The sequence below is a fragment of the Epinephelus fuscoguttatus genome, linkage group LG6 (assembly GCF_011397635.1).
Source record: "Epinephelus fuscoguttatus linkage group LG6, E.fuscoguttatus.final_Chr_v1".
Taxonomy (NCBI): domain Eukaryota; kingdom Metazoa; phylum Chordata; class Actinopteri; order Perciformes; family Serranidae; genus Epinephelus; species Epinephelus fuscoguttatus.
Genome location: NC_064757.1, coordinates 7,652,803 through 7,665,107, shown reverse-complemented (window position 1 = coordinate 7,665,107; position 12,305 = coordinate 7,652,803). Strand labels below are relative to the sequence as shown.

At 38.7% G+C, this 12,305-nt stretch overlaps 1 protein-coding gene across 2 annotated transcripts in view; it reads left to right on the top strand.

Annotated features, from left to right (window-relative positions):
- The window catches only part of LOC125890942 (whirlin-like), a 144,039-nt gene extending 132,819 nt beyond the window's left edge, over window positions 1-11,220 (top strand). For both annotated transcript variants that reach the window (XM_049579872.1, XM_049579871.1), the window contains exon 12: window positions 2,964-11,220. In XM_049579872.1, the coding sequence (XP_049435829.1) occupies window positions 2,964-3,140 (177 nt within the window). In that variant the 3' untranslated portion in view covers window positions 3,141-11,220. The remainder of the gene's footprint in view (window positions 1-2,963) is intronic.
- The last annotated feature ends 1,085 nt before the right edge of the window (window positions 11,221-12,305 follow it).

Below are 12,305 nucleotides of genomic sequence, written 5' to 3'. Positions count from 1 at the left end.
ACAACAAAATCTATTATACCTGCAGGTAGAAAGAGTTTCCAGCATTTGTGCTCATGTGATCATGTATTAAAGACCATCATATGTATCCAAACAAGATGCTATCTCCATACCCTTTAAAGGCACAGACACACAAAATCAACTTCAAAGAACTAGGGGCAACAAAAGCCAACTGTTGCGTAGCCTAACATCGTTTGTGTCCCAGCCAAAAATTTGCACATAAACACACCACAAGACAACAGCCAACAGCCAACCAGCACGTATGTACTGTGACTGTGTGACAGGAAATAACTCTGCTCAAAATCAGATGGTGGTAATCTCTATTTGTCATTCAAAAAGGTAAGACCATCATGACGCTATTTAGCCAGTTAGCACATTAACAACACAGTCAGATGTTGAAAGAACAGAGCATAGTACCATTTGCCAGTGAACAGTAACAAAAACCATCACAAAATACTTCTGCTAAAGAGCTCAATGGCTAAACAAAAAATAATCTTACCTTATGTAACAAGTTTGTTTTGATCTCACTCCCTTTTAAATTCAGCTCTTTGTTTACTTTCCTCACTTCCATTTATCTTCTCGTGCACTGTGATGAACAGCCAATCAGAGTGATTTGACAGCACTCACACTTATTCACCATGCTGAATCGACCAAAAAAAAGCAGACAGCCACGGTGTGTGACACACTGCATCGACTAGGGTGACAGAAGCTCATAGACGGTCCAACAGTCAGCTGAGTATATCAGAGCCTTTAAAGCCTTTAAAGAGCCTTTAAAGCTACTGTTGCAGCTCAACACTGAAGTGTGACATTGATATGCCCTTATTACAGAAATACTGTATAACCAGATCTTTTAAGCTGCAGTGGTTTCTTCCAATTATTTTTTGCTGAGACAGCAGCTGGACTATATCCAGCTGTATGGCAAACTATATTTTTAGCCTAAGTGTGAATAAAGCAGGGAGCAAAATCTTTAAATGAAAACCATGTAGGCTGGGCCTAGGAGGAGTTCAGAGGAGCATTCAACAAGCAGGCCTGCTGCCACGATTTTAGAAATACTATGGGCACAAGTCCAACATCCACCAACATAACCCTATCCACTGTAAATAATATTTAAAAAAAAACGTGTGTTTAATTTTTTTAAATTTTATGTATTAATCTAACAACCACATTATAGATTCTGTATAGTTTCATCTCTCCATACAATGGTTTAAATGTTGTTTTAATGCTCTCTCGCACAATGCCCGGATATAATTCTGATGTTGAAATGTTTTGCACCAAAGCATCACCAAGTCAAATTTCTTGCAAGTGCAAGTAACTTGGCAATAATTCTGATTCAGGAAAAATTCTGTTCTATTTCTGCCATTTTTTGGCTTAATTTAAGGAATTTGGCTCCAGAAAATATAATATACAATATAATACAAAAAAAAAAAAAAATCAACTCTTCATTTATTTGCAACCACAAATTCCCACAGACAATGCCTGTCCTGTATGGGAATATGGTAATAATTTTAATAATAATTTATTTGTATACGACTTTTTAAAACATTCAGTTACAATGCCCTACACATTAGGCCTGCTCGGTTATAGAAAAAAATCCTAATCACAATTATTTTGGTCAAAATTGAAATCACGATTATGCAAATGATTATGCGGCGCATGTGATGACTTATATTGTTTACACGACGTAATGTCATTTCTGTCTCTAAATGGTCGCGCATTTACAATTCTCCTCTGCTCTCTGTGTCGCGCACGGCGGAGTTCGGCCCCGATGTGCGCGCGCGCACACACACATACAAACCAGCCTCTCTCGCTTTCCCTCTGCCATTTTCCACAAACTGTTTTTGAAATTTTCTTATTCATAGTTCACCTACTTGACTGGCTGGTGGAGTGAATAGAGGAGAGGAGGGGAGGGGGCAGTATTGCGCATGCGCGGCTTCCGTAGAAGACAAAATAACATCTCCAGGTGTCCACCAAGAATTGTTTACCCTCGATTTCATTAATTTTGAAATCGTTTGACCTCAAAATCATAATCGCGATCACCAGACGATTAATTGCACAGCCTTACTTCACATATAGACAAAATTACACACATACAGATACAAATATACACACACACATACATACATACATACATACATACACAACAACATACATACCTACCTACATGCAGGGAAGAGTAAAATCTCACAGCCAACAAAATAAAGACAAATTGAGAGTGCTTATAAAAATGAACTTACCAAAGATTCAGGCATTCTGATTGAAAAGGGAAGGCTTTTTTCACAGATTTGGAGTTACAACCGCAAATGGGAAGGTCATCTCTGAATTTAAAAAAGAATGAGGAACAGCTAAAAGGCCTTGATCAGAAGATCGGACTTGTCGACAGCTAGTATAGGGGCTCAGCAGCTCTGCTATATATGCAGGGGCCAGACCATGCAAGGTCTTGTATGTAATTAGTAAAAGTATACAATAAATGCTGTGTTTTACTGGAAGCAAATGAAGGGAGGCAAGAACTGGGGTAATGTCGGACTGATGACTGGTTTTTGTTAAAAGCCTAACTGCTGCATTTTGTATTAGTTGAAGACGAGTTAGAGATGCATGAAAAATGCAAGTTAAGAGGGAGTTACAGTAGTGTAAGTGAGAAAAGATTAAGGTATGCACTTGGAGTTCCAAGTTTGTCACTGATAATAGAGGTTTGATTTTGGCAATATTTATCATTTATTAGAGTCAAGACTTAATGAGTTTAGCTCTAAGTTCAAATGATGGTCAAAATTATACCAAGATTCTTAAAGGTGAAGTAAAGCTGTGTGTCATCAGCATAGCAATGGTAAGAGATACCATGTGAGAAGTTTAGCAGATTGTGCAGAAGTAGCATATATTATGAATATGTCATTTGTTGGAGCGGTCTTCTTAATTGTGTCAAAACATTGTTTGTCTTTTCTCCTCCCTTCTCCTGATGTTCCTGTTGACAGAAAGGAGGCTCAGCTCATAACAGCGGTCAGCTGAAGGTGGGTCACGTTATCCTGGAGGTCAATGGCATTCCCCTGAGAGGACGGGAGCACAAGGATGCTGCCCAGATTATAGCCGAGGCCTTCAAGACCAAGGAGAAGGACCACATTGACTTCCTGGTGGTTGAGCCAGGACTCTAGTATGAGGACTCTGCACTTTATGCAGGTTGGCTGAAGAGGACAATGTTTTCCTGCTTTTAGGAAACTGTATGAACTTCACAATGTTGTCCTATAATCATGGCCCTCATTTTGTTTGCAGGGAGAGGATTGGTAAAAGATATTTGTTGACTGCACTCTACTGAGATTTGCACAATTTAAATTTAGAAAATGATAATATAATTAATATCTGCCATAAAAGTCATACATGCATCAAATGATATTTGCATCGGTTTCATTAGTCTTCAAACCCTGAAACCCTGAACCAGGAGGACTGGGTTAGTACTGATATTGTGGTTGTCACACCCAGTAATATCAAAAACAGCCAATTGTCTCACAGTCAGGAAGTCAGTGTTCAAGTGTCTTGTATTTTTTTTTCTTGCGACAATTTTTGGAGAGGCAGTGCTGCTCTGGAGGCAGATGTAGCTCTTAAAGGATAAATTGGTTAAATTCGAGCAAGGACCTTATCTTTTTCATTTTCATCTCTGTCACCAAGAATAACATTGTACTCTCCAATTAAACACTGTGATGTTTTAACATGCAGACAAACCGGACAACAAACTCAACCAGACATGTTGAAAACAAGTAAACAGTTTAGCCAGATAAGATACTGCTTCTTTTGGAGGTAAAACCAAAAGTGAACACACCTGAATCAAAGTGCATTCAGTAGAGTGGGGATCTCCAACAGGTGGCTGTGCTGTGGACGCCAGAGCTGATCGCAGCCACTCTAGACATGTGGCACAACTGTGCCCGGTGGAATTGTCTGCAGCTCCCTGAAGCTCCTTTGACCGAATAAGTAAGATGTCTAAAAAACGAGGTAACCACTGTAATATTTTCACTGGGCTCAATTGTGGTTTACTGTTTACTTACCTGTTTTCCAGCCCATCAGTGACCATACCTGACACATCACCCCAAAAAAAAAAAAAGGCATCCTCTCCAGTGGATGGTATGTATGGAATTAATCTGCAGTTGTTCTGGTCCCAAATGAGACCAAACTGTTTTAAGGATTGTCGTTTTTGAGCCATGACGAAGGCCTAAATGTGGCCTGCAACAGATTAGTTAAGGCTTGTTGTTTTAGCCAAGGCATTTCCAGAAATGCCTTTTTGCTGTGTGATTTTGTTGAGGTTCTGCAGCCCCTACTGGCTGGTTAAGAGAATTGATGTGTCAGCAGTCAGTGACAATATACAACAGTCAGTAAAACAGGTTTTTCAACAATTGTTAATCATTTCCACCACAAGTGGTCCTTGAGCATGCAGTCACAAAAGTGCATGCAAAATATTAGGCTGATTGGTCTAGTAGTTTGCGTGATTAGTTGCAGACAGACGAATACACACATGCATGAAAACACACACACACACACACACACACACACACACACACAATCAGAGAGAGACATTGCTACTGGCATCTCAGATGTGTTCACTTTTGGTTTTGACTCAAAATAATGTGGTAGCTAATCTGCCTGAAGTAATGGGTTTGTTTACAACCCGTCTGCACACCCTACCACTTACGTTTCTTGTTTTTCTGTTGCACTTCCTTCAGTGTCACCACATTTTGAGATGTCAGCAATCAATTGGGTGAGAATGTTGGAACTTTTAAAAACTGATGGATAAGCCAAGTTGTAATAAGCCAGAATTTTTCAAAACAAATTTGACATGAACTCTAAACAAAAACCAATCAACGTCAAAAATAAAGAGTAGTGGTTGACGTGTAAATAAAAATACCAATTAGGTGACGGTGGAAGTTCAGCAGGTTTGCTAAGCTAGATGATAAAAGATAAAAGTGTGCCTACTGTATGCATTCATCAAAAGTATACAATTTCATAATGTTAGCCCCCCTTTGTTACTGCCCTCCCCTCTGGCTCTGATGAGTTCACATGGAGGTAAAATTCTGGCTACTGACTGACCACCAGTTACATTTTCCAGGCAAGTTAAAACAAACCTTCCTGCATGTATTGGCCCCATATCTCAACCAGCATATCATGGCAAAATAAACTGTCAAAATCACAGTATGTCCTAGTACTCAGCCTTAACAGAAGAGCTTATTAATAGGATCTACTGAAATGAAGCCTTGATTTGTTATTAACTACGTGCTAATTAGCCAATCACTTTCAGAAACTAAACCTCATCAAAAAGATACATAAGCAGCTTAATCAAGTTACCTAAATGGTACTTTTTTTTCCAAAGCATATATATATATGAGTCATTTTCAAGATGTCCATTTTTTAACACCTCTTCAGTATTTTAGCAAGATTGCCATGTGTACTTCAATAGCTATAAGACAAATGTAAATGGAATAATAGTTTGTATATAATGTAGATTTAAATTGCTCTTAAGAACTTTTTATAATATCAAATACTAGAAGAGAATTTATTATTCCCCAATAATATATTACTAATTTACATCACTCATATTTTATTTAATGTCTTTCCCAAATGGCTGTGGATGTGTCATGTTCTGTATAAAAACCACATCCACACACTAAGGTGATGGAGATTAATGAAGGTCCTATATGAATAATATGATGAGGACTGAGACTCAGAGATAAATTGGTAGACTGTTAATGCACTGTACAGCAAGCACTGATCAGGTTTGAGTATCCTGTCATAATTAAATATGTGTGCACAACTATGAGGAACAGAGGCAGAAAGTCAGGCCTTCATTCAGATTTGACTCAGAAAGCCATACTATCCACTGTCTTAACAGCTCTGGTAAAAAGGAAAATACAGCTGCTATGTGCCCATCATGATCATATAAAAATGACACTGACTCAACAGTTTATTAGGTCTACCTGACTAAAACTAATGCAGCCTCCTGTAATATAACAGCCCTGCAGTAAATCCTACCTTCATTTTTTGCCAGTATTAATTTCAACCATTGACCCTTAGCCAGACAGTAGTCACTATAGCCGTACAACCTTTATGAAGGGAGGGTTTACGAGCTGTTGGAGCAGACTGCATTAGTTTCAATCGTTTTTGAGTCCATTTAGAAAGAGATTGTGCCTCGTTCACTAACGCACTACCAACTTGCCAAAACTGCATTATGAGATAATTACTAAAGTGATGTTAAAACTATTCATTAGACTATAAGACTATCTAGTATCTATCCATTCACAGTAGCTCGGCTCTGTAGAAATGCAACCCATTCTCACTTCCAGGTCGTCAAATACTGACGCTTTTTCACACCCCTTGGCATGTAATAGCAATGTACAGGGCACCCTTTAGTGCCTCTATGTGATGCTCAGCTGAAATACATTGTAACAGGTGGTTAATGATGTTCATGTTAGGCAACAAAACTACTTGGTTATGTTTTAACAAAGGTCATGTGAGGGGTTAAAGTAACTATGTTTGTTACATAACATGATGTGACATCAGTGCGCAGCAACTGTATGTAAATTACGTAATGTTGATTAATTTTAGGTTTAGGCAAGTAGAGCTACTGTGTTAGGGTTAGGAGAAGGAACATGGTGATTAAGTCCCTTGAAATGACTCAAAGTTCACATGGTTCCTAAAATCAGTGTCCTGGAGAAAGTCCTGTGGGAAAGTCTTGTGTTTTGTGACACATCAGTTGCCCCAACCTGCCACCTGTAAGGACCACTCGGGCCCCTTCTTTACTGTCATCAGAGCATTGGTCACAGTTTGCAGCCTTCCAAAATACATGGGTTTTGCATGAATCACAGGTTCATCATTACTTGGGATATGTACAAAATTTAGTGCATATTTTTTTGTACAAAACCTATGAATAGTGCATGCGAAAAACCTGAATTGATGTAGGTGTGTAAGTTATGTAACTTTCAGTTAAAACGACATTGACTTGGTTTTACACAAGCCATGAATTGTAGTCTTCTTGGTGAAAGTCATGTTTTGTTTGACCCATCCACCTCCCCTCCCCCCAGCCCTATGCTGCCGTCCCTGTCTTATACAATGTCAGTTACTTTCAGCTTCAAGCATTGCTGTGGATTGGTTTACATTAAAGTTAACTGAAAGCCCAGTTCATCTCATAAACACGCTAAAAGGTGCCTTTGGCAGCTATATCAGGCAAGTGGTGTGACAAAGCGTCTGTATGTAACAACCACAATTCTGTTAGTAGTAGAATTAAAAAAATATCACTTTTGATTCTAGTCCTTAAAAATATTTGCATTTTGAAATAAGAGGTCATTTCATTAGAATCAAGAAAAATGACACCTGATTGTTGAAAATTCCTGACACATGTTGACTTGTTTTGGAACCAGGTAAAATAATCTCATGTGTTTCACCAAAAAAAAAGAAAAAAAAGAAACCACACACTGATGATTTTATACATAAAGGTTTTATTAAAAATTAGACCTTATCCTGAGGTATACGTATATTTATCATGCAGGGTAACTGACAACTTCTAGCAAAAAGATGCCATTGCATTCACCCATTCTAAATACTAAAACTCAGGATGTCTCGGGCTTTGCTGCTACAATTTGAAGGGAAAAGGCCAAACCAATTACTTCTACTTATTTTGACCTATAGCATGACTTTATTTCATAATCAATTTTCAATTTTCAAAACAGACACTCAAATCAATGCCATACAGCTGATTTACCAGAAGCATGTTGCTGCCGACAGCAGTGTTGTTAACTGCAGTGGTTGTAAACCTCTGCCATAGAAAAGGGCAGGACAGTCAGTCGAATATGTGGCTTTCGTTTGGTCTTTCCATCAAAATTATTTGCTTGTTCCATACAGCTGAGAAGTATTTTAGTAGACATTCTTTTCTTAACCATGGTCCAAAGTAATAGAGTAGAGCCAAGTAATCCAAATGGAGATACTAGTACAGAAGTACATGCTTTCAAAAATGTATTTTGGGCAGATTCTATTTATGATGGTTATATTATATTTTTGTAATCTTACGATATAATCCCACTACAGTGAGATAACATCGATTAGTAGGAAAATATAGGCGTTTATTGATAAGATGTATGACTAATGCAACACTAAAGTGTCTGGATTCAAGGATGAAGTGTTGGTGAGAATATTGTGCTGTTTAAACGATGTGTAAATCAGACTATGTTTTTTGTTTAGTTTTTGTGAATGCCAACTGTTCAAAAATCATATATCTTGTACAGAAAAATCTGCACATAGATTTATAGAGATGTATATACAGTAAATGCGGTTAGAGATTTTTGTTCAACACAATTATGTAACCCCTTTGTGGCTGATGTAACTGCTAACATCTCTTGTGTGTTTCCCTTTTCATATCCTATCACAGCTGTCTCACCACAAAACTATCCCCCTGAACAAGTCACTTATTCTTGTATTGGTTCTTGCAACTTTCTTTTTTTTTCAAATTGCAAAAATGATAGGCTACTTCCAAATATTACACAAACAGAGTTCCTGAAGACACAATAAAAAAAGTCTGAAAACTAAAGCACACATGTTATGTTGCATATTTGTTGTAGGGGGAGTTGTTTAGAGCTTTTTTTCCTTGTTTTAAAACACTTTTTCAGGTGTTTAGATTCACATGAATTTAATGCAGCAACAAGAGAAAAGTGTGGACACCAGGTTTGGCAAGGTACGAAAAGGCTAAAAAAAAAAAGAAAAAAATATAGCCTGAATTTCTTTGAAATGTCCGCTCACCAGAAAAAAATGTTGGCATGTACATTTCTGCAAACTACAAATTTGTCACATTTGTAGATTTCATACATATTAAAAAGTGATGTAGTATATAAGACGATTTTATCATTAGGAGGTGGAGGGGATAGTGGAACACCAAGATGAGATGGCTATCAAGCTGCAGACTATTGTTCAAGAACAACAAACAAAGAAAAAGTTATTCAGCGTCCCATCTCTTGTTGTTTTGTTTTGTTTTTTACCATCACTACATTCCCAGCAGAGATTGTGCCACCAAAACAGATACAGTGGCGAGCAAAAGTTAAGGCACCCATTGTCAAACTTTTGTCTATTGTGACTAGTTAATTAAGTAGCAGATGAACTGATCTCCAAAAGGCATGACATTAAAGATGAAACATGCTTTTCAACATTTTAAGCAAGATTAGAGTACTATTTTTAATCTCTACAATTTTAGAGTGAGTACAAGGAAAGGTGCACCATGCAAAAATTTGGGCACCTCAAGACATTTGTGCTCTCAGATAACTTTTACCAATGTATCAGACCTTAATTAGCTTGTTAGGGCTATGGCTTGTTCACAATCATCATTAACTTTAATTTAATTAATTGTACAAACAGCACCTTCACATGTATTAAATGGAGAGATGTCAGGGCAAGGGGACTGCCCTGGACAGGTGCTCTGAGCTGTTGGGGATTCAGTGCCTTGCTCAGATGCACCTCGGCACTGCCCAGGAGATGAACTGGCACCTCTCCAGCCACCAGTCCACACTCCATATTTGGTCCTGATGGGGACCCTCTGGTTCCCAAACCAATTCCCTATGGACTGAGCTGCTGTTAGGAAAGGCCAGGTGATGCAAATTTCAAAGCTTTATGAATACTCTGACCCCTGAAACCTTGTCCCAACAATCAGCAGCCTTGGGCCCCTCTAAACAGCAGCCTAGCAGGAGGAGGAGCAGGAGAAGGCTATAAGAAGATAGCAAAGTGTTTTCAGGTACCTGTTTCCTCAGTTCATAATGTTATGAGGAACTGTGAAGGTCAAGATGAGGTCTGGATGATTAAGAGCTCCTCCTAGGATCACTAAAAAGGCAAATCAAACACCCATGTGACTGCAAAAGATCTGCAGGAAGATTTAGCAGATTCTGAAGTGGTGGTCTACTGTGCAGTGACACCTGCACAAATGTGACCTTCATGGAAGAGTCATCAGAAGGAAACCTTTCCTGTGTCCTCACCACGACATTCAGCATCAGAAGTTTGCAAAGGAACATCTGAACAAGCCTGATGCTTTTTGGAAACACGTCCTGTGGACGGGTGAAGTTAAAATAGAACTGTTTCAATGCAAAGAGCAAAGGTGTGTTTGGAGAAAAGGAGTGCAGAATTTCATGCTAAGAACACCTGTCCAACAGTTAAACATGGGGGTGGATCGATCATGCTTTGGGCTTGTGTTGCAGCCAGTGGCATGGGGAACATTTCACAGGTAGAGGGAAGAATGGATTCAGTTAAATTCCAGCAAATTCTGGAAGCAAACATCACAGCATCTGTAAAAAAGCTGAAGATGAAGAGAGGATGGCTTCTGCACCAGGACAATTTATCATCAACACACCTCGAAATCCACAATGCACTACCTCAAGAGGAGCAAGCTGAAGGTTTGCCATGGCCCTCACAGTCCCCTGACCTAAACATCATTAAAAATCTATGGATAGACCTCAAAAGAGCAGTGCATGCAAGACAGCCCAAGAATCTCACAGAGCTAGAAGCCTTTGCAGGAAGAATGGGGGAAAATCCCTAAAATAAGAATTACAAAAAGTGTTCAAAAGCTGTGCTACTTGCCAAAGGGGGCATTACTAAGTACTGACCATGCAGGGTGCCAAAAATTTTGCCTCAGGCTCTTTTCCTTTTTTGTCATTTTAAAACTGTAAAAGATTGAATTAAAAAGTAATCTTGATTAAAATATTGAAGAAATGTGTGAAAATGTTGAAGCATGTTTCATCTTTAATTTCATGCCTTTTGGAGATCAGTTCATCTTCTACTTACTCGCAGTAAACTAAATTTTGACCATGGGCACCCACAATTTTGCATGCCACTGTATTTCCTAATCATAAGCAAGTAATCTTTGTGCCTAAACCTGTCCACACATTAACCACAGTGTTGGTGAAACGTTAAGTTTTAACACATTGCTACATAATGTGGTGCAAATGTGACATGGTTGGGTCTGCAGAATGCCAACATATTTTTTCAGACACTGGGTTTCCATGAGACATGGTGTGTTCAAATATTCTAACTACAGTTGTTGATGGGCTGATGGGTTGATTATTTAACATGTAGCATTGAAAATAATTATATTTGACAACAAATCTTATGAGCAGACCCAACAATGAATGTATCCAACTAATAAGTGTGTATATTCAAAGCCTGATAAATTCCTTTGTGCTGCTGAGCTCCACTGTTCTCCAGAAACTATTAAAAACACATCAGTGAGCCACACTGTTGCACTGAGTGACAAGTTGCTTCATTAACATGAACACACACACTGGGCTTTATTTTGATTCAATCACATATGCATGGTCCTGCTGCCACAAATACTCACTAGAGCACCAAATGTGGATTGATTCACTGCTGAAAGTAGTTCTTACCAATATGCATTTGTCCTGTTTTTAAATTTGGCTAAAAACTAAAATGAAACTATTTTGAGCTGTTTTTCATGGGATTCTGTTGACATTAAGAATTACACCTGCCTTCTCCTTTAACACAAGATTCTAGAAAAAATGTGCATGTAAAACTAATTAGCCAAATGATGTTATGTATGCAGTCTAGCATGGTTTGGTACAGGCGGTCATATTCAAGTTTGATGGAGATTCCTATCACTGTACAATTCCTGTAACCACAGACAAATTCACTGAGCCAGGCTGTAAAACATGAGACACAATCAGACCTCCATCATGTCCATCTTTTTCTATTCACAGTAATCATAATGCAAATCACAGTTCAGAGAGGTATTCATATTTTAGAGTCAAAATATAAAGCTGTGTGCAGTTTCACTACAGTGCAGTTTCTCGGTGAAGCTGTAAAGGGCAAGCAAATGCCTCTGAAAACCCTCCATCCTCCAGTTTTCCAAGAACAGAGGAGCCACACAAACCCCTGCTGATTTGCATCAGTCACAGCTCACAAACAGAAGCTGCAACACAGTGGAAAATATCCAATTAGTGTTGAATTGCAAGGCCCTTGGCTTTGCCATGACTGTAATTAATTGACACATGAAACAAAACACTGTCTTCTAGATCCCTCTGCCCGAGATATTAACAGGGCGCCAGTAGCTCTGTCTGTGGGGTCTTGGAAACCCGAGGGTCATAGTTCAAGTCCCCATATGTAGGATAAGTATGGAGTATGGACTGGCAGACCCCCAAACTGCTCCCACTATAGCGGATGCCATGCTACCCTCCTCGTTTAATGCGTGTGCATGTTGTGTGTAATAATGAGGGATGTGTTGAATTACCCATTGACTGAATACCCATCTTAGGCCCTGTTTAGATGACAACGGTTTCTCTAAAAACGGAAATGTT